The following is a 23,400-nucleotide window of genomic DNA, read 5'->3' as shown; positions in this document are numbered from 1 at the left end:
CCAGCCTTTACTCCACCTTGGTCCCACAGCCCGCTGGGGACATTAGTGGGCGGCTCCTTCATGGAGCCGTGAGCACAGGCGTGTACCTGGCACGGTTCACCCCTACACCTGAGGCCTGCCCTTTTTGCGGTGTGAAGGAGAACCTGGCGCACGCCTATCTCAAATGCACCAGGTTGCAGCCCCTATTCTGGCTCCTCCAGAACCTCTTCCAGAACCTCTGGCTGCACTTCTCCCCACATTTGTTCCTCTTCGCACACCCTATCCATGGCCCCACAAAGTCGCGAGACCTCCTTGTCAACCGCCTCCTGGCTCTGGCCAAAGTCTCCATCTATAATACCAGAAGGAGGATGTTGGACGACAGGGTGCTCTGCGACTGCGGGGCCTCTTCAGGCCCCAACATGTACAGAACGCTGCTGCCTGCCTTCTGACATGTAGAACCAAGCACACACCACTCCCATCCTCAAATGATTTCATTGTTCACTCGTTGCTTCAGGAACCAATTTTGAATTGAGCAGCATGGGGCTGGATACTGATCTTGCCCTTTCTTGTAAAGCAAGAACCATGGGGCATGCTCTATAACTGAAAGGCACCAACCTTAAAATTGGAAAAAGAAAATAAAAGTTCCACACGGTTGACCTGTGGAACTCCTTGCCACAAGATAGCAGTGAGGCCAAGTGTTAGCAGAAGCCATCAAAGGACTGGACATCTATCTGGATAACAAGAATGGCCAGAGTTATAATAGTAAAGATTTAAAGCAACAAATTGGAGTTTGGGGTATGATATAAAACTCTCATGTCTCATGCCATGAAACAGCTACTATTTCAGCTAATTTCATAACTGCTTCCACTCCCGCAGGGTTTCCTGCACCTTTATCAGATGTAGCTGGTACTCGTCATTGTCTGAGGCTGGATACTGGATTAGGTGGACCTGGTCTGATCCAGTATGGAAAGTCCTACATTCTAAAAGTTACTCCAAATTTACACCAGTGCAACTGAGATCCAAATTTGCCCCTTCCTTCTCTCTCTAACCCCAATTCTCTTGGTCTTCTCTCTGGCCCTTCACACAAATGGTGGCTGCAGTTTACAGACCAAGGGTCATTGAAATACCCAGTATGTTAGAATTATAACTGGCCCCTTAATGTATGCACCAGGTTGAATAGGGAGTGATCTTTTGACCCTACCCTCTGCTTTGTGCTCCAGCACAGGGCTGGGAACAATTCAGCTCTAGGTGTCACAAGAGGAACTGCTGGATACTGTGCATTTTTGAAAATGTAGTCTTTGTTTAGGTGCCTAAAGGTGAGCAGAGGTCTGAAAATCTGGCTCCATCTAAAGACCTTGGGAGACAGGCCAGTCCTCGCTTACAGACAGCCCCCCAACCTGAAGCAAATACTCACCAGCAACCACACACCACACAACAGAAACACTAACCCAGGAACCAATCCCTGCAAAAAACCACATTGCCAACTCTGTCTGCATATCTTTTCAAGGGACACCATCATAGGGCCTAATCACATCAGCCACACCATCAGGGGCTCGTTCACCTGCACATCTACCAATGTGACATAGGCCATCATGTGCCAGCAATGCCCCTCTGCCATGTACATTGGCCAAACCGCACAGTCTCTATGAAAACAAATAAATGGACACAAATCAGACATCAAGAACTGTAACATTCAAAACCCAGTAGGCGAGCACTTCAATCTCCCTGGACACTCAATAACAGACAATAAATAACACTTAATAAAAGTGGCAATTCTTCAACAAAAAAACTTCAAAAACAGACTTCAGTGAGGAACTGCAGAACTGGAATTAATTTGCAAACTCGACACCATCAAATTAGGCCTGAATAAAGACTGGAAGTGGCTGGGTCACCACAAAAAATAATTTTCCCTCTGTTGATACTCACACCTTCTTGTCAACTGTTGAGAATGGACCACATCTAAATTGGCCTCGTTAGCACTACAAAAAGTAATTTTCCCTCTGTTGATATTCACCCCTTCTTGTCAATTGTTGGAAATGGGCCACATCCACCCTGATTGAATTTGCCTCATTAGCACTGACCCTCCCCCACTCGGTAAGGCAACTCCCGTCTTTTCATGTGCTGTGTATTTATACCTGCCTACTGTGTTTTCCACTCCATGCATCTGATGAAGTGGGTTATAGCCCACAAAAGCTTATGCCCAAATAAATTTGTTAGTCTCTAAAGTGCCACAAGGACTCCTTGTTGTTTTTGCTGATACAGACTAACAGAGCTACCCCTCTGAAACCTGGCTCCATATAATTAATTCTCACAACATCCCTAGGAGGGAGGTAAACATCAGCACCATCTTATAACTGGGGAAATGGAGGCAGAGAAGCTCAGTAACATGCAAGAGCACAGAAGGACTTAGTGTCCCCCAAGAAAGAGAGATTTAGCTATATGGCTAGATCAAGGAGTGTTTGAAAATTAAACCCAGGAGTGAACCAACTCGACACATTCAGGGCTTGACTATGGTACAAAATTTGGACGATTTAGTTTAGGCTGAAAAATCCCCACCCCTAAGCAACCTACCCATAGTTTAGACAGTGCTAGGTTGACTGGAGAATTCTCCTGTTGACATATTAATCGCCTCTCCAGGAGGTGGAGTAGTGACACCACGGGAAAATCCCTCATTGGCGTAGCTAGCAACTTCACTGAAGCAATACAGCTGGGCCACTGCCGCAGTTTAAGTGTAGATCTACCGTGAGGCTGCGATTCCACAAGGAGGTTTCCCTAGTTATACCAGTATAAACCCACTGGGGTTACTTATATACCAGGGTAAGAGTATCCACGTAGGAGCTATATGTTATGACTGTATGACTATAATTGCCATAAGAGAGACAAGGTTGGGGAGGTAAGATCTTTTATTGGACCAACATCTTTTGGTGAGAGAGACACTTTCGAGCTACACAGAGCTCTTCTTCAGAGTTGGGAAAGATGCTCAGAGTGTCACAGCTATATAAAAGGTAGAATACGTAGGTAACACATATTCTAAGGGACCATTCAATGTGGAGTGGTCCGTTAACACCTCTGCAGTCCTAGGACAAAAAGTGGGGTTAGTGGGTTACAGATTGTTGTAATAAGCCATAAATCCAGTGTCCCTGTTCAGCCCGTGATTTTTAGTGTCTTGCAGAGTAATGAATGTAAGCTCCCAGGCTCGTCCTTCGAAGGTGCTGTGCAGCTTTCCTTTGAGGACGAGGACTGAGAGGTCCGATATGGAGTGAGAAATGTTCAGCCCAGGTGACAGGATGTTTTTGTCTTTTATCATTTTCCTGTGAGAGTTCATTCAAGAGCGCAGTGATTGTCTGTTTTCACCCACATCGTTGGTGTTGGGGCATTTAGTGGACTAGATGAGGTACACCACACATTATGATAGGCATGTGTAGGACTGTGATGGGGTGCTCCATTCACGGCTTGTCTGGTGCCTCCTCCTGGTGCTTTCTGGACCCCTTGTCCTTCTCCTGGCTTGGGTCCCTTTTCTCATCTCCCATCAGGATCCTGCCCTTCCTGCAGTTGCATGCCATTACTCCATCACTCTCTCTGGTCTGCAACCCCTCTCTGACTCCAGGAACCGCAGCATCCTCTTCATGACGCAGCTCTCCAGCCAGGTCACTCAGCATTCCCCCATTCTGGGGTATTTCAAAGTCTTTCCTTCAGCAGTACTAGTCAGTCTTCCCATTCGCTGCTTCGGGTGTCACTTCTTCAGTGGCTGGCAGGGGAACCCAGACCCACACTCAACTCTGGCTTCCAGTCCAGAGACACTCAACCCAGCAGTTCTAGGCTTTCCTCTCCCAACCCTCACTACTACTTCCCAGAACTGCTTCCGACCACTCCTGGATGGTTCCTTTCCTTTCTCTGGGTGTACCAGCTCCAAACCCTCCTCCCAGGGAAAGACTGATGCCCCAGTCTGTTGCCAGCTTCCTGGCTTTATAGGCCCCAACTCTTCCTGCCCAGCTGAGCCTGCTTGCAATCAGTTCCCTGCTCCCTGGCTCTTCCTCCAGGTGCAGCCTGTTGAGTTAGTAGGCCTCCCTGGCCACCTTAACACCTTCCAGTCCTGTGTGGGGTTACATCACAAGGACCCTTGGATCTGGAAATGTGGATTGGGGGTGGGGGTGTTGATCATTGTAGCAGAGGAGATGTGTCTGCAGGTTTTGCATCTGTTGTTTTGGCTTTGAGATGGCGGCTTTTGGTCCTAGTGATCTTGCTTCTAATGATGAGTTTGGAGAGGTTCGGGGATTGCCAGAGGAGGGGTTTTGAGAAAGATTTCTTTTAAGATGTGATCCCCATAGAGTATGGGTTGTAATTCTTTAAAGATACTAAGCTACCATCATCTGCCCTTCTGTAGCCTACTGGACAATAATATTTTCAGACAATTTTATTTTCACCCTAAATTGTACATTTCTTTCACAGTGATAAAAGCTTCTCAACCTGTGACGTAGAGTTGGTGGGAAATCCCAACAGTGCATCAGGGCCAAAAGTCAATGTTTTTTATGGAATATTCTGAAATATTTTGCTCCGGAAAAATCTAAAGATTCTTATCAAAATGAATGTTTCAATAATGTCAGCATTTCCTTTTGATACAGGCAAAAGGTTGTGTTTCAATATCAAAATGTAACTAATTATATCCTATAGATATTATATAAAAATTCAAGATGAATGTCAAAACAAAACAAAAAGTATTCCATTTTGATTTTGTATCTTTTCTATCAAAATTGTTGTTGGAATTGACACTTTCCTGTGCAACACTTTGATTTCAACAAAACAATATTTTCTAACGGAAACCTATTCCACGGAAACATTTTCAACCAGCTCTACTGAGGAGCCCTACCAGAAAAAAATTTGCATGTGATAAAGTCTGGAAGAAACAGCAAAACAGTAAAGTGCAGTAAAATGCCTTGTATCTATGTATGTCACTGAAATCTGAAGCAGACAGATTCCGTGCTAAATTCATTAATTAACTGCACTGTTTCTCTACATTGGTGGGAGGCCAGCCTTTGAATCGGACAGCTTCTTAATTGTGTATTTCAATTCGGTGCAGTCTAGTTTTAGAACCATGAGAACAATAGATTCCATTGGCTTCTGATTATATAAATGTAACCAATTGACTGAATTTTAAGAGATGACAAATAGTGCTCTAATTCAGAAGTGTTTCTTCTTTCTCTTGGAAAACCCATGCCTGGCAGCCTGAGATGGCCCTGCATCATTTCAGGATGTGAAACAAAGACAACGAATAAAAACGTTTATAGCATTTTGGAGTTAATATATTTTATAGGGTAATTTTGACAAATCCTGACATTTGCAATGAGATTTGCATTTCGAACCTTAAACAGAATGAAGTTTGATGAACGTGAAAGGATATTGTCAGGTATTTGTTGGGTTAACTGTTGTTCCTTTCAGCTGTTATGACTTAAGTCCCCTAGAAATGTGGAACCAAAAGCTTTTCCGCCTTTGTATATTGTCAGTACTATCTTTGTAGATTGAAAATTCTTATTTCTTTTGGAGCTCCTGCCAATGTGCTCACTTCATGTGAATTCCTGTCCCTATAGAGCCAGCCTCAATGATTTTGGTGCAGTTCTGTTATCTCCAAGAAGACTAACAGTTCCCACCCAGTTATGGTGTATTCTTTTTGACCCCTGCACCTAGGGCAGCATGTGACACTCAGGGCCTGCTAAATTACCTTGAAATCTGGATGTATTTTGTTGTATTTAATATGTCTATATATAAACTCCCATTGAAATGAAAAGGATTTTTTCTGAGTATGGGTAAGATATGGCCCCATAAAATACCTATAAACATAACAGAAATATTAATGACCTATTCCTTCCCTAATCGTTCTGTGCTCGAATTGTGTGCTCAGCGAGATCACTTTACGGGGTGGGTCATTTGGCGGGAGAGGCAAACCCCTTCAGCTAAAATGGGAACTGGCCCCTCATCTAAACTCATGCTGAACTTTTCTGAGGAGCAAAAAGTTGTCCGACTTTTGAAAAGTCTCCCCCCCGCCCCCGCCCCGTCTCTGCACTTTCTAGTTTAAGCCAAGAGTGGAAGTGAAAGAACTGCAATATTGCACAAAAGGCTGTTCTTGTGTTCCTGGCTTGTTCTCGAAGTGTCTCTGGTCTGGGTTCACCAGAACATATTGAAACTACTGGAATTAAAAGAATGCAGACCAGCCAGAAAACGGGATTTGGACAAGCTACACGTAAGTATCCGAGGTTTTGGACATTCATCTGAACTGGGTCTTTGTACTTCTATAGGTTCACAAGTCAATAGGGATCTGTACCATCGAACGAAAGAACAAGCAACATTTAAGAAAAGTCACTGGGACCATTCAGGTGTTCAAAGGCGAGTCTCTACTTTAAGTGCTATGTTGGGTCATGGTCACAGTGCTCAGTGATTTGCAGGCTTGAGCCCAGAAACAGCTCACAAACTAGGGGTTAAAGAAGAGGCAATTCTCCTCTTCTCCATCAGATCCCTCCTCAGGACAGATCCCTGACAAATCTCCACCCCCAAGAGCCTCCCACTTGTTCCTCTCTGCCCAAGGCCCCCTCTGCCTGCTCCTCTATGCCCCCTCCCACTGAGGCCCCCCACCATCTCCTCTCCGCCCCCTCCCTGAGCCCCCTGCCACCCACTTCTTTCTGCCCCCACCTGCCTTAAGGGCAAGCGACGGGGGAGAGGGGGTGGAGAGGAGTGAGAGGCAGAGCGGGGGTGGAGTCTCAGGCGAAAGAAGCGCAGCGTGGGCAGGGCCACGGGGTGGAGCACAGGCAGGGCCACAGTCCTGGTGCTGGTGCCCCCCCACTGCTTTGTGGGAGCTGCGGGCAGCGGCGGTCCAAAGGTGGTGGGCCTCCAAAGAGAGGTGCGCTGCATCCAGCACTTCTTGCCTCGTTCGGGGAGGCTTAGCCTCAGCACGTTTCTTACCCGCCCTATAGGCATGTCAAAACGCTATACATTTGATTGTATTCCTGCCCTCCCCACATTGACTACTCGCTTGTCTGCTTAAGCCCTGATCCTGCGAATACTTACAGACATACCTACCTGTAAGCACATAACCAATCCTACCAAGGTCATGTGAGTAAAGTCGAGCGCGTGCAAAAGTGTTTGCAGCGTAACGGCCCTGGATTGTAAGTGTAACAGGCTCAGGGAAAGCACTGAGCTAATGTCAAGAATATTATTTCTTTCCCCTTTCCTGTGACTCCGCTTACCCGTCTGCTAGGGTATAGACCTGAGTTTAGTCTTTTCAGGACCTTGATATAGCGAGCTATCATCTATATTATATAGCATTAAAGGGCCCTTCTCAGGGAGGATTCACTCTTCTCAGTCTCTGTTGAATAGCGTCCAAACCCTCTGGAGGGTATGGCCAGCTCCTTAAAGAGGGACACAGACGATAGTTGCACAGACTCCTTCAAACTCCCCTTGAGTCTTTGCAAAGACAGCCTTCAATTCGTACAGCCTGCAGCAATTCTAGTTCTCTTCTTCTCCAGTAGGGTGAAGGAGCCTAAATCCAACTGGCAAAGTCCCTGCAACACAATTCTTACAGCAAACCCTTCGGCTCCTGGCCTGCTCCACTGGTAAGTTCTTCAGTGGGGCGCCCACTCCTCCTAGTTATAAACTTCTCCCCCTCCCCTGGAGTTCCCATTGGTTCCACTCTTGCAGTGCCCCTCCTGGCTTCTGTCCGGGAGCATCCCTGCTCAGCCGCTCTGTCCTTCCCAGACTTTGGGTAGGTTTTTGGTTGCTTCATTATGTGAGGGCCTGCTTGTTGTAGCCCTTGTGATTGGGTGCCTCGGCTGGACCACACTGAGAATGCTTCCCAAAGGGCAGACTGCGAGAAATAGGGCAGACAACCCCCCAGAACTGCTGGTTTGTTCTATAATTTAGATTCACCAAGCCAGTAACAAAAGGGCTTCTGCAGTGCCACACTGGTTAACCAGAAGCCAAACAGTCCCCTTTAGGCATTCCAGCCCTTGGCTGCCATCCAGACAACCAAGTCCAAGCCCTGGTCTACCTACAAGTTTAGGTTGAATTTAGCAGTGGTAGGTCGATTTAACCCTGCACCCGTCCACACGACCAAGCCTGTTTTGTCGACTTAAAGGGCTCTTAAAATCAATTTCTGTACTCCTTCCCGGCGAGGGGTTTAGCACTAAAATCAACCTCGCTGGGTCGAATTTGGGGTAGTGTGGAGCAATGCCATTGTTATGGGCATACATGTATTAGTGGTCCGGTAGAGTCTGTGGGATACTAGTATTGTGCTTCGACTGGGGCCTTCATCCCTTAACTGTTCATGTAGTCATTGGGTGGTCCGCTTGAGGTCTGCTGTGCCAGCTGAGAACACAGCACACACACACACACACACACACAGAGCCAAACATCTAACCACAGTTGTAAATCCACAATCCAGGGAATTTGAGTAGGAAAGAGACAAAATGGACGTGTCTCAGGGGCTTTTATATCCTTTACCATGTGCATGGAAATTCACTGTCTCAAACAAAGCCCACAGACCAGGATGGAAAGTTACTGGCCCAAGATGGCGTCCAAGGTCACATGTCCACACCACATGCCTTTACATGTTTTGCTGAATGACAGGGGTGGCCATTGGCCCCTTGCTGTCTCAGGCATCTGCAGGAAGAGCTATCTGGACCAGATGACTTTTTTCAATGGCCTTTGTGTGAGTGGAGTGTCCTTGATAGGCCATCAACACATAGCTATCTAGCCCTGATGTAAATCTATCTGGAGGGTGTCACCCAGGAACAAACCACATGTTGGAGATACAAATACATACCAATATTCATAACTTTAGATACAGTGATTTAATCAGGAAAATCATACTCAATAGATTGTAACTTTTCCATGGACACCTTACATGATACACTTTGTGCAAGATTTGTTGCAATTAGGTAACAGTGGCAATATCAATGATATAAATGGTCATCTTTAATCATACAACATCACAGCCCTCTTGTCTGGAGCTCCAGGCACACACTCCCTGTCACTCTCCCTCTCTCCACACCCCTGGAACAACCAGCGCTTCCTCTTCCTGGAACAATCAGTACGTCCTCTGCTGCAGGCAACGTTTTAAAGGGGCCATGTTCTCTAAACCCTGCATCAAGTGCCAGCCTCAGAGGGGGAGGTCACTGGACAGGTGGGCTGGAACCAAAGGTGGAGGAGAATGGGTACCACTGCATAGATTCCAAAACCATCCTGGGCAGTGACATGCCAGCAGGGTCACAGCAACACATCCAGGTCCAGGAAGAAGACTCAAATTTACCAGACTTGTAAATGTGTTGTAGCTGTAAAGTTTATTGCACTTTAGAGACTGTTGCATTGCCATTTCCTCACAGTGCTTGTGCTGTGAAGTGTTCTTTAATGTCCAAAGAAATGCTTTTGGTGTATGTAATCATCCCTCCCCTGTTCCTTCTGGATCCAATAAAATAACAGCAGTTCTGAAATGCTAAACTGAGGAACAGCTCAGAGAAGATCCTAAAAGAGAATGTGTCCCTTATCCTGTTTTCAGTAGGGGAAAGTCACCTCATGCAAAGAGTCAGAACAAAATAGGGATTAAGCAGTTCATAGGCTTTGTGCTGACTCCCTGTATAATTTCACCCATTGGGACTATATATATATATATTTTTTTTTTTTAAATGGACAGATTTATGAGAGTGGTACATGAGAAGCTGAGACATTGCCTCACCATGGGAAGCCAAAAAATACTACAGCACATCAGATCAGTGGTCCATCCTTTCTAGTAGCCTGCTTCCAGTAGTGGCCAGTATCAGATCTCTTCCTTCAAAGTTTCTGCAGGCGTTTAATAATTTTATCACCCATTTTTGAACACTTTTGTCTGCTATATCCTTTCTGAAGTAGAATGCCCAGGATTGAGCACAGAGTTCATAGGGAGGCTGTATTACTTTCAACCCCACTCCTCATGCATCTTAATATTTTGTTTGCTCCCCTCCACTGATGCCGAGGTCTCTCTCTGGAGCCGAAATGATTAACCTGGAACCCAGCAATATGTATGAGTAGTTCAAATGATCCCTTCCGTGGTGTGTTACCTTGTCTTTATCGATCTGGTTATAAGTAGAAACCAAAATCAGGATTTTTCTTCTGGCTATTGGGTCATTGCTGGATTTTCCATTTGTCGCCCCTTGCAGCCTAGAACACAAACACTCCTTATCCTAATCTCTACCTGGGTTTCATTAGAGCAAACTCCCATTGTGTCCAGGAACCTGAAACAAGAAATGGAGGAAGGGTCACTTACTTTCTCAGTGCATAGACAGACTCCTGTCCTACCAGAGGCAGAGGTGACAGCCAGGCCAGTTCTTAGCATCGCAGCCTAAGAGCTTGTCTTCACTACTGCGCTACATCGGCGCAGCTGCATTGATCAGCTGCGCCAATGTAATGCGCCTGGTGAAGACGTGCTATGCCAACGGGAGAGCGCTCTCCAGTCCACATAATCACTCCACCTCAATGAGAGGTGGAAGCTGTATCAGTGGGAGATCGTCTCCTGCTAGCAGCGTGGTGTGGACACCGCTTTAAGTCAATGTAACTTATGTCACTCGGGGGGTGACAAGCCCTAAGACATACCTGTCCCACCAAAAAACATTCCACTCTTATCGTAAAAGGATACACAAAAGGTACTTCAGGAGAAGTTTACTATGTCTAAAGCAGTTTTAGCACATTACCTGTGCCAGTCACTAACCGTAATTACTGAGGACCGTATGGTAGGCTGCCCATTCGTGAAACTTTTGGTGTTACTGGGTTTGTATAAAGAGACTGAAGGCACCATATAGCCCAAGAGATTGTGGTTTATTGGGTATAAGATGGAACTAGAAGCTCAAGCTCTTAATATTTTATTCCTTTGCCAATTAAACTTCAGGATGTCCCAGAAGGAAATACTCAGTATCAAGTACCAGAAGGAGGAAATTAGCTAAGCTGCCTATTTTATGAAGTATCAAGCTAGACTTCACCAGTGACAGCAATGCACATAGGGGATTCTGGCAGAAATACTGGGCCATATCCCCAGCTGGTTTAAGTTGGCATAGCTCTATTGAAGCTAATGGGGCTTTGCTGATTTAAGCCAGCTGAGGATCTGGCCCATAAAAAGCCACACTCACAATAGTGACCCAGAGCAAAGAGGGCTGCACCAGTGCAATGACTGCCTCCCCTTCCCCCAGCGTTGGAGGAATTGTTGCAACCTCACTCTTCACCTATGTCATACAAGAGAGCTGCCCATATTCTGCTCATTTTCTTAAACTGTTTTTACCTTTGTTCAGTTTTTTGGAGGAGGGATTTTGCTGCTTCAGGGTCGCTCCTCAGAAAGGCTTGATACATGGAAAAGGACTGGAATAACCCGATCACCCCAGAAACAGACATGGGAATTTTGTCTAAGATCTGGGTAACTCTGCAAGAGTGGGAAGAAACCAGAACATTGCAGAAGTAAGCCTGGAGGATAATGGAGCTACACTGATTTATACAAGCTGAGGATCTGGCTCATGCAGATTATTAAGATGTGGGGCATGATCTGTTATCCCTTCCCCTTTTTGGACATTTGTTTATGGGGAAACCTCTCTCATTTGATGAGGAGGCCACACAGATGAACCAGACAGACCAGACACTGTAGATCTGTTTGAAGGACATTGGACCAAATGATCTCAGTGCTACCGTCTAGCCTTAAACTCTATGAATCTTCTGCAACCTGCAGTCTCAAAGTGAAGACCAATGAATGCCGCCCAAGTGCCCAGTATTCCAGGGTTCACACATCCCACAATGCAAGAGATTACATAAAATTCAGTTTTGTCCTTGTCGTCTCACCTCCGCTTGTCCTGAAAAGGCACAGACTCAAACACCTCTTTATACTCTGCAAAGACAAGTTTTACTTTTTCATCTGCATATTCAAGAAGCAGGTCCCGGGTCTGTAAAGTCAGATCAGAAACAGCAAATATGTTATGTAAGGCCTTGATCCTCCACTTCATCTCAACTGCACTCCCTGATTTAGGGCTGCCTGGTCTGAGGGCCAGTTAGAGCTACACAGGAGAATAATGGAATAATACAGACCCTTCAGAATTCCCCACACACAATACTCGCAGAAGTTATGTGAATGGGCTACATCTGAACAATTTTATTTTGGGTTTAATGGTCATTTCCCTCCCCCCGACCACCCACCCATTATTGTTTGTACTAGACCGAATCTCTTTCTGTTGGTGTGGCATAGTAACATTCTTTTACAGAGAATATCCATGAAAAACTGCCCTACTTCAAAATGGCGGACATAACCTCTTCCATTGTTCTTACATGGGGCTTAGGCCATAAGACTGACCTCAGCTAAGATGGCCTCTATCAAAATGATCACTGCCCATGCAATGAGAATGAAGCCACCTCAGGGAAGATGGTTGCCACCTGTGCCATCAGGAGGCAGATAGGAATACTATGACGACCAAGTACATGGAGACAGCAGCCATCTTTGTTGAGGCATACTGTAGCCTTACTCTCATAGATACCCTTCTCAAAATGGCCCCCTAATTGAGTGACATTATGGAGGTGGAAGAAGACAGAAAGCTAATATGTCTTTACAATCAGTTCAATCTAAAGAGACCATAGCATTATAATGCCTTAGTCAGAATTCTATGGGCATTACATGGTATCAATAGAGGACAGAATTAATGTTTTTTGGGTACCTGGCCTGAGTCATCTCCTTACCTTAGGGAAGGTAAGTCTAACAATAACTCTGAATGTCCTGGTTTGTAATACTTCATTAGGGGATAATTACAACAGCGACTAATGTATTTTATCCCAAGTTATTCGTATGTTCTCTGACCCATACCTCAATGTGAAGGTAGTTTTTGTCTGGGAATGGGTTTTATGTGATGGAAGCTGCCTGAACACAAGCCAGCCTTCCCAAATGTACCACATCACCTGGCAGCGTTCCATAAGGGCCAGATCCAAATCCCAGTGGAGTCAAATGACTCTTGCATACTTCCATGGACTTTGGCTCAGACCCTACATACAACCCCAAGGCTACATTAAAAGAACATTATCCAGGATACAAAGTCAAGCACTCAAAGTTAAGAAATGCCAGAATTAAGGTTGTTTGTGTAACCTTAATTTGCCTCCATAGTACACCTTTTCTATGATATAGTCTTTAAGTTACATGACTGGATACTAGTTTTTCCACAGGCCCCCTGCCTAACGCAGTGAACAAGATGGAGAATGCGCACATAATGTGTAGCTCATTAATATTTTGCTTTATCCTGATTGTCCAACGAGTGACCTCATGCCTTATTTCCTGCATACTATTCAAACCCTGCCATGCACAGTTATTAATTTCTGTGTGGGCTTCTCTGTGTTACTCACCACTATAGTGTTTGAGAGTTTCACAAACATTAAAAATCTCAGCCTCCATCCCCAAGGTCCTCATGCCACCTCACAGTACCCCCTCATCTCACTCTTGGGCATCTTGTCCTTTTCTCCTTGACAACCAGTTCTCATTGGCTCCAAGTCCTAGACTCCCCGTCCTCCTCAAGCTCCTTGTCTTAATCTACTCCCTCTACCACCACAACTCATGTCCTCTTTGAATTGAGCCAGGTTCCTTCCTGCTCATGCTGCCTGGGCATAAGCAGGGCACCACTGAAGACAGTGTCCCTGCGGTGAGAACTGGTGCCCAGCACCACAGTGACCTGCAGCAGGGAACATCCAGCTCAGCCCGAACAGCTTCAGGATGGAGCATACTCAATTGCTGTGTGGGGATGGTGCATTCACAGTCTGTGGGCGAGCACCAGGAGCTGTGAGGAGCTGGAGCATGTTCATTGCAGATGGAATCTTTGGAAAATTTAGCTGCCAAACCCTCTACTGACAATGTTCAAGCTGAAATTTTTCAAAGAGTTATAACTCAGCCAAGTTTGGGTGGTTTTCCCATGGGGAAAAAAAATCGGAAGGCACATCCCTCGCACAACCGCTCTGCAAATTCCAAGCTCTGCTCCAGAGCGCTGAGGAGCTAGCACTTCTCAACACAATGGGTATAAGGATTTGTTTTGAAATGGGCAAAGGCACCTATTAGTCTCTATTTCTGTTTTTTGGAAATGGCTGACTGTTTTTGCTGTGGCAGACAGGCAGAAAGGAAAATTTCAGCCCAAACGCTTAAGGTCTGGCAAAATTATAAACAGCTGAAAACAGGGTCTTATACTGGAAAGTGTCTGGCAACCTTAAAATATACTATACACTTCCTGCCATATGGAGTGTCTTTTTTTTTCAGAAGAGGATTGTTTTCTTCTCCCACCTCAGTGAAGATTTCTGTAAGCCTTTCCGAGCAGTCTTTATAGTGCATACTGAAGTCTGTAGTGTAGGTGCTAAGGGCCACACAGCCATGTGGCCTGAGAACTCGATCCACTTCTTTCATGAACCTTGGCATATCAAACCAGTGGGCAGCTGCAAAAGCAGTAATGAAGTCCACGGAACCATCCTCAAATGGCAGCTCCTCTGCAGGGCACACACTATAAAGGGAAACAGGGAAGATATTTAAATTGGGAAGAAGGAGTCGTCTCTACTGGGGCCTGACGTGCATGAAACTTGTCAGGTGTGGACACTGCTGAGAGGAAATGTGGTGTTGTTGAAAATCTGACATTGAAAAGCCTCACTTTTTTGTTCCCTTGGAACTGAAGAGTGGTTTGGCCTAAGAATGTCAGCCCAAGCTCCAAAATCCATTTTTCAGCATTTAATTAGGAGCGGCCTGATTTTCAGAAGCTGAGGACCTGCAGCGCCAGCCGACTTTCAGATGGAGTCGTGAGTTCTGGGTACTTTGTGAAAAAGCAGACCAAATATGTTTGAAATCAGGCACCTAGAAATGACTGACCTCGTTTGAAAATGCTGGCCTGTATCTGTCCTGTTCATGAAGTGCTTGCTTTGTGCAAAGGTCAGCACTCTGGATACATCCAAAGGGAAAGCATCCTTTTATGGAACACTTACTGGTAAGAAACATTTGGGAAGGAGGCAGCTTGTTTGGCTGCCTCGATTTGAGCTTCACTGATGTCTGTTCCAACCACCTTCTCAAAATGAGCTGCAAGTACGCGAGTGCTTTGTCCTGACCCGCAGCCAACATCCACTGCCAGCCGAATGGGATCTACTTTCTGAGGAGAGAACAGACAAGTCTCTGCAAGCGGAGCACAAAGTCTTATGAAGAGCCAAATCTTAGTCCTCTTTACACCCCTGTACACATACCCAATCCTAGTCACAGAGTAAAGGCTCTGATTCCCCAGGTAATTAGAGTAACGTTTGTAGTATCCTATTGGTTTCACTCCTACTGTATTCTATAGGTCTTCTCCACAGTATTCTCAGCCTAGGGCCTGACAGGGTCACTTACCTTTTCTTCAAAGTAGGAGAAGATGAGACTTTGGAGATTTTCAGAGGGAGAGAATCTGTATTTCTGATACAAAACTGCATGATGTCGTGCTTCAAACAAACGCACAGCCATGTTCCAGCAAACTGGCACCTAAGGCGATTAGGCAAATTCACTTTGTTACATTAGCCATGTGATGGGTGGATGAAGTGAGCTGTAGCTCACGAAAGCTTATGCTCAAATAAATTGGTGAGTCTCTAAGGTGCCACAAGTACTCCTTTTCTTTTTGTGAATACAGACTAACACGGCTATTACTCTGAAACTTGTCAAAAAAAAAAGTGGATGGGAATCTGGGAGGCAGTGACCATGAGTTGGTTGAGTTCAGGATCCTGACGCAGGGAAGAAAGGTAAGCAGCAGGATACGGACCCTGGACTTCAGGAAAGCAGACTTCGACTCCCTCAGGGAACGGATGGCCAGGATCCCCTGGGGGACTAACTTGAAGGGGAAAGGAGTCCAGGAGAGCTGGCTGTATTTCAAGGAATCCTTGTTGAGGTTACAGGGACAAACCATCCCAATGAGTCGAAAGAATAGTAAATATGGCAGGCGACCAGCTTGGCTTAATGGTGAAATCCTAGCAGATCTTAAACATAAAAAAGAAGCTTACAAGAAGTGGAAGGTTGGACTTATGACCAGGGAAGAGTATAAAAATATTGCTCGGGCATGTAGGAATGATATCAGGAGGGCCAAATCGCACCTGGAGCTGCAGCTAGCCAGAGATGTTAAGAGTAACAAGAAGGGTTTCTTCAGGTATGTTGGCAACAAGAAGAAAGCCAAGGAATGTGTGGGCCCCTTACTGAATGAGGGAGACAACCTAGTGACAGAGGATGTGGAAAAAGCTAATGTACTCAATGCTTTTTTTGCCTCTGTTTTCACTAACAAGGTCAGCTCCCAGACTGCTGCACTGGGCATCACAAAATGGGGAAGAGATGGCCAGCCCTCTGTGGAGATAGAGGTGGTTAGGGACTATTTAGAAAAGCTGGACGTGCACAAGTCCATGGGGCCGGACGAGTTGCATCCGAGAGTGCTGAAGGAATTGGCGGCTGTGATTGCAGAGCCATTGGCCATTATCTTTGAAAACTCGTGGCGAACCGGGGAAGTCCCGGATGACTGGAAAAAGGCTAATGTAGTGCCAATCTTTAAAAAAGGGAAGAAGGAGGATCCTGGGAACTACAGGCCAGTCAGCCTCACCTCAGTCCCTGGAAAAATCATGGAGCAGGTCCTCAAGGAATCAATCCTGAAGCACTTGCATGAGAGGAAAGTGATCAGGAACAGCCAGCATGGATTCACCAAGGGAAGGTCATGCCTGACTAATCTAATCACCTTTTATGATGAGATTACTGGTTCTGTGGATGAAGGGAAAGCAGTGGATGTATTGTTTCTTGACTTTGGCAAAGCTTTTGACACGGTCTCCCACAGTATTCTTGTCAGCAAGTTAAGGAAGTATGGGCTGGATGAATGCACTATAAGGTGGGTAGAAAGCTGGCTAGATTGTCGGGCTCAACGGGTAGTGATCAATGGCTCCATGTCTAGTTGGCAGCCGGTATCAAGTGGAGTGCCCCAAGGGTCGGTCCTGAGGCCGGTTTTGTTCAATATCTTCATAAATGATCTGGAGGATGGTGTGGATTGCACTCTCAGCAAATTTGCGGATGATACTAAACTGGGAGGAGTGGTAGATATGCTGGAGGGGAGGGATAGGATACAGAAGGACCTAGACAAATTGGAGGATTGGGCCAAAAGAAATCTGATGAGGTTCAATAAGGATAAGTGCAGGGTCCTGCACTTAGGACGGAAGAACCCAATGCACAGCTACAGACTAGGGACCGAATGGCTAGGCAGCAGTTCTGCGGAAAAGGACCTAGGGGTGACAGTGGACGAGAAGCTGGATATGAGTCAGCAGTGTGCCCTTGTTGCCAAGAAGGCCAATGGCATTTTGGGATGTATAAGTAGGGGCATAGCGAGCAGATCGAGGGACGTGATCGTTCCCCTCTATTCGACATTGGTGAGGCCTCATCTGGAGTACTGTGTGGAGGCCTCATCTGGAGTACCCACACTTCAAGAAGGATGTGGATAAATTGGAGAGAGTCCAGCGAAGGGCAACAAAAATGATTAGGGGACTGGAACACATGAGTTATGAGGAGAGGCTGAGGGAGCTGGGATTGTTTAGCCTGCAGAAGAGAAGAATGAGGGGGGATTTGATAGCTGCTTTCAACTACCTGAAAGGGGGTTCCAAAGAGGATGGCTCTAGACTGTTCTCAATGGTAGCAGATGACAGAACGAGGAGTAATGGTCTCAAGTTGCAGTGGGGGAGGTTTAGATTGGATATTAGGAAAAACTTTTTCACTAAGAGGGTAGTGAAACACTGGAATGCGTTACCTAGGGAGGTGGTAGAATCTCCTTCCTTAGAGGTTTTTAAGGTCAGGCTTGACAAAGCCCTGGCTGGGATGATTTAACTGGGAATTGGTCCTGCTTCGAGCAGGGGGTTGGACTAGATGACCCTCTGGGGTCCCTTCCAACCCTGATATTCTATGATTCTATGAAAAAACCCCTTGCGACTGCCACCTGATGTGCTTTGATTACCTCTGAGTCTGTTTTCCCTGCCCGCTTATGACTTCAGTGCCCTGCTTGGTTTGAGCCAGACACGCTTGCCTGCTGCGCAAACAGCCCCAGGTCTGAACCACATCCCCCAACAGCTGCAGGCTTATATGATAGATGCAAAACGATACATGCATAGAAATAGGATGAATATATTGAGTGGATCAAAACCTTTGCAGAGATATGTTACACAGCATATGTAGCATAAAACATATTTCAGTTATGTCATATATACATTCATAAGCATATTTCCATAAAGCATTATGGGGTGCAACATCACAAGCCGTAAGATCAAACTCCACTGACTATGTAATTAACTCAATTAAATATTACTCAAGTTACGAACTGAAGTTCTAACCCTTGGAATCAGTGAAGGGCAAAGATACTTCTTGTTAAATACGGATCAGTGAACTTTGCTTTTCCAGTGTCTTTGTCTTGGGTATAGGTGGTAAATGTAAAAAGCAGAATACCGGGGTTTGTGGGAGGAAATATGATGTGGGCCAGATCATCTAGTGCTGCAAATCAGAAGGGAATGGGCTATGCTGATTTGGACCAGCCGATTATCTGGGCCTATGTTTACAGTAGGGCTGGTCAAAATGTGTCAAATTATTTTTTGTCAAAAATACTTATTTTTAACTGACAATTTGTCAAAAAACAGTCACTTAAACATTGCAAAATGTGGCATTTTCTTTTTTTGTTATTTTAAAATACGTTTTACTATTAATTTTTTGGTTTTTCTTATTTTCTTTTACCTTCTCTCCTCCCTTTTTTCCCTCCTCACTCATTTTTGAAAATTGTCTCCCTCCCGCCTCTGAAATAACTGTGGGGATGGGGGAATAAGGGAAAGAAATCCCCCGCCCCCGAAATGAAAGTGACAAAAATACCTGGAAAAATATTTTAAAATTACAAAAACATTTTAGCAAAAACTAAAAAGGGAGCATTTCAGTAAAATGAGAACAACCTTTCAAATTTCATTCTGGCTTGTTGAAGCTGTTCCACTGTGTATAAGCAACTCAATATTCATTGGGCCACACAGAGAGAGCATAAAAACTACTACTGTATATAGCCTAGTGGTTTGGGCACTCACATGGGAGACCCTTGTTCAAATCTCTGCTCTGCCTGTTTTAAGGGATGGCAGCCTGGGTCCCTCAAATGCCAGGTGAATGCCAATCAAGCAGGAATACTCTGTGGCAGCTGAGTTCCACAATTGGACAGGATAGCCAGGTCTGAACAGTTTATAGTCCCAAAGACATTCATATCTCATGAAATAACACTGCCTATATAATCAGTGGTATAACTACATAATGCAAAGTCACTGGGCATATCACATTCTCTTTAGAAAAAAAGATCTGCTGAATAAAAAAACCTGTACATTATGCAAAATGATAAAACCTTGGATATAGAACAATCTCGATACCAGAAAGCAATATCACTTCATTTACTGATATTTACATCCGTCTCGGATAGAATCTAGGATAAGATACAGACATAGATACTGTGTATCCTCCCCTGTTATCTTGGTTATTAGGCTTTTCCCCCTATATCTAACAGTGAAGAAATTTAGCAATAGCCAGATTTTCCTTCTGGGCTGCCAAAAATGTCTTCTTGTGGAAGAGGCATTGTGATGGGTTTAAGTCTCCTACTGCCAAAAGGCTGCTAGCAATAGCTGTCAACCAAAGTACCTTGCCATCTCTGTGTACATCCATACATTATAAGACAGCATTAATCTAAACATCTTTGCCTGTCTCTTCAGTGCATTCTGTCACATTTTTCCATAAGGGGACTTCTGGGTAGGTTATTTGTCTCCACATCAGATTTCTCTGGACAATATTTGACTCTGAAGTTAAACTTAGCTAATTCTGCAACCCACTGGTGTGCTATGGCATTCAGCCTTGCAGAGAGAAAAAGGGGTTGATATCATTATAAACCATGTCCATAAAGGATTGTGTGTAGTAGAGGTTGTTGGAAAACTTGTCAGTTACAGCCCTTTACAAAGTCTGAAACTCCAGCTTCCCGTATCTGAATCTGTCATGGGGACAGGGCGCAGATGAATACATCAAGGAAGATGAGAGTTTAAGACCTCTAGGCTCAGCTACGATGGGACTGGTATCAGTACCCTGAATATTGTAGAATAGATAGTACCATTCTGTCTCTAAAAGATTTCAATTTATTTCAGTTCTTCATGCTTTTATTGTCAAAACCACAGGGACACGGAAAGAAAAACAGCTCAGGAAGCAGAGTAAAGGACATAGAATTATAACAATTTATAGGAGGTAAAACTTAGGGCTGAGCCACCATCATTTGCCCACTGGACAAAAACATTTTCAGTCAATTGTTTTGCAACCCCTAATTGTGCATTTCTTTCACAGAGATAAAAACTTCTCAACCTGACAAGCCCTGCCAGGCACAAGTTAGCATATGAGAAACACCAAAAGAAACTGTGAAGCAATCAAAGGAAACGTACCTTGTATCTGTATGTCACTGAAACAGATGGATTCCCTGCCCAAGAAGAAAGAACTCCTGCCGTAGTTGACGAATTAGCGGTATTCTTTCTGCAGCCTGGGGGAAGCCAACCTGTGAACCCAGAAGCTTTGATTTGTTAACGCCCAGGTCAGCTGAGCGCAATCCATTGTTTTAGAAACTTGAGAACAGAAGATTCCATTGGCTGCTGGTTTTCAGCTGAATAAATATAACCAATCAAATGCATTTTAAGAACTGGCCAGTAGAACTCTCATTTATGATGTTTCTTCTCTTTCTTGGAAACCCTGTGTCAGTTAGACCGAGACATCTCTTTATCGAGATGTGTTTCTGGGAAACAAAGTTTAACTCTGCCGAGTATTTTAGAGTAAATATATTTTATGGCATGATTTTGACTACTTCTGAGTTTTACAAAGAGATTTGCATTTGGAACCTTACATAGAATTAAGTTTGATGAATGCAAAAGGATACTGTGAGGTACTTGTAGGCTTTAATTGTTATTCCTTTCCTCACTCTTGGGTGTAACAGTCCCCTAGAGATGTGAAACTGAAAAGCTTTTCCAACCAGTTTCCACACTTTCTATACGGAAAAGTTCTTGTTTCTTTTGGAGCACCTGGTAATATGCCTCTGCTTCATGTCAATTGCTGCGTGTGTAGTGCCAGCCTCTGTGATTTCTGTGAAGTTCTGTTATCTCCAGTAAGACGAACGCCCAGGAATGACGGATGGGGCATTATTTTATTCTGCTCTTTGGGAGATTAAACGTATCTAGGGAAGCATGGTACTTTCTGGGAGCTGATATGTTACCTTTGAAATCTGGATGTATTTTACTACATACAAAAAAGAAAGTCACTGAAACGAAAGGGAGATTTTCCTGACTATGGGAAAGATTTCGGAACATAAATTATCTATTCCACCTCCACACGTTCTAATCAGTGTACTCAAATTGCAGCTATTTTAAGGGAATTTCGATTTTCCACAAGCTTACTTCAGTGCATCGGATGAAGTGAGCTGTAGCTCACGAAAGCTTATGCTCAAATAAATTGGTTAGTCTCTAAGGTGCCACTAGTACTCCTTTTCTTTTTGCGAATACAGACTAACATGGCTGCTACTCTGAAACCTTACTTTAGTGAGATCACTTTACATTGTTGCAGCAAATACTGGAGTTTGGTTGGTCATTTCTTGGGTCAGGCAAACCACTTCAAACAAAATGGGAAAATCTTGGCCCAGAACTCATACTGAACATTTAGGGGTAGAAAAAGTCTGGTTCACTTTAACACACCCCCTCCCCTGCCCCACATCTCTGTGCTTTCTGGTTTAAGCCAAGAGTGGAAGCGAAAAGAAATATTGACAAAAGGCTGCTCTTGAATTCCTGGTCTGGGCATAACCAGGACCTGCTGGAACTCTGGCAATTAAAAGGCTGCATTAGTGACAAACAGCTAACAAATGAGTGGTTAAAAACCTAAAAGGCCATCAGCCTCTTCTTCTCCTTCACACCCCTCCTTAGGATCTACCCCTGCCAAATCTGCCAGTGATTGCTGGCTGGAGGGCAGGTGACACTTCCTTTAGCTTTTTTGTTTTCAAACCACATCTGCTTAATTTTAAGCACCTAAATAATCCCACTGAAGTCATGTTAGTGAAGTTAATTATGTCGGGAAGTCTTTGCAGGATCAGAGCCCTAGACTGTCAGGTGTTTGGGGCAGGACCAGGCCTTCGTATGCGTGTGTTCAATGCCTGGCACAACAAGATGCTACCGGAATGTTAAATACAATCATAATAAACTGCCTGAAAATGTTGTGACTATTGTTCTGCATTTGTACAGAACCTGGCACAATGAAATTCTGGTCTATGAGCAGGACTCCCAGGCACTATGATAATACAAATAATTAATCATAACAATAACCACCAGCTTTAAGGATGATCTTCACTGTAAGGGGATGAGTTCCACCCTTAGGTAATGTCTAAATCTGAGCTGGAGGGCTAATGCCCAGCTTGGAGACATACCCCCACTAGCTCTGATCGAGGTAGTGCACTAATAATAAAGTGACAGCAGCGGCATGAGGAGTGGGAGGGACTAGCTGCCCTAAGATCCCACCTGAGACCCTAGGGATGTACTAGGGGCAGCTAGCTCCTCCCGCTGCTTGTGCTGCCATGGCTGCACTATTTTCAGTGGGCTAGCTCAGTCAGAGCTAGCGTGGGTCTGTCTCCTCAAGCTGGGAGTCACCTCCCACTAACACGGCTGCTACTCTTTAACCACAGAATTAATGGGAGTGACTTACAATTGCTATCTTAGACACTTAGGGCTGGATTTTCAAGTGCTCAGCACCCACAAATGGAGTCAGATTTTCAAGAACGCTCATTCATGGCCAGATTTTCACACGGAGCTAGACACCCAAGATGCTGAGATTTCTAGAAAATCCCGTCAGTTATTTTGGTGCCTAAATGGAAGGCAAGTTCTTCTGAAACTTTGGCCTGTAATAAGAAGTTCTGTAATTGGCATGTTTGGGGCTGGTCTCTTCTTCACTTCATGTGGAGCGCAGACAGTAATACTGATCGACCTGGAACAACCCTTGGAGGGCTTTGGTTGAAAGATGCCTGTGACGTATTATTCCGAGAACTCTACAACATTATTGCTGTTCCTATTTGCTTACCCCATTGACAGGGAATTACATATAGCAGTTGATCTTGCTGCAAGCTATTTTTACTCAGTAGGACAATAAAGCCCTCCAAAAATCTCTCAGCTGTTAGGAAACATGATGTTTATTGCATATTCCAGATATGAGTCAATCTCTGCAGCCTTCTATGTGGCAAAGGGTCCTTGATTTCTTCCAATGGCTGTTGAAGGGACGCTGGACAGAACACTGTGCTTTTCCTCTTTATATAGGAAGCAACCACCCCGAGAAAGCCCTTCTAATATTGGTACTATTTGATATCGTGC

At 44.8% G+C, this 23,400-nt stretch overlaps 1 protein-coding gene across 3 annotated transcripts; it reads right to left on the bottom strand.

The window, feature by feature from the left end:
- Window positions 1-8,793: 8,793 nt before the first annotated feature.
- On the bottom strand, window positions 8,794-23,344 carry LOC140895880 (putative methyltransferase DDB_G0268948). Of its 3 annotated transcripts, XM_073306742.1 has the most exons (8): window positions 22,742-23,344; window positions 20,452-20,561; window positions 15,359-15,487; window positions 14,965-15,125; window positions 14,279-14,492; window positions 11,818-11,918; window positions 11,270-11,407; window positions 8,794-10,232 (listed from the first exon to the last, which is right to left on the bottom strand). In XM_073306742.1, exons 3-8 carry the CDS (start codon window positions 15,467-15,469, stop codon window positions 10,115-10,117), a joined length of 843 nt encoding a protein of 280 aa, XP_073162843.1. In that variant the 5' UTR covers window positions 15,470-15,487; window positions 20,452-20,561; window positions 22,742-23,344; the 3' UTR covers window positions 8,794-10,114. The 3 variants fall into 3 exon arrangements, with proteins under 3 accessions (XP_073162843.1, XP_073162845.1, XP_073162844.1); XM_073306744.1 differs by lacking the exon at window positions 11,270-11,407; XM_073306743.1 differs by lacking the exon at window positions 22,742-23,344 and having other exon boundaries at window positions 20,452-22,440.
- Window positions 23,345-23,400: the final 56 nt, after the last annotated feature.

The sequence above is a fragment of the Lepidochelys kempii genome, chromosome 11 (genome assembly GCF_965140265.1).
Source record: "Lepidochelys kempii isolate rLepKem1 chromosome 11, rLepKem1.hap2, whole genome shotgun sequence".
Lineage (NCBI taxonomy): Eukaryota > Metazoa > Chordata > Testudines > Cheloniidae > Lepidochelys > Lepidochelys kempii.
This window is presented reverse-complemented; position numbering and strand designations above follow the sequence as displayed.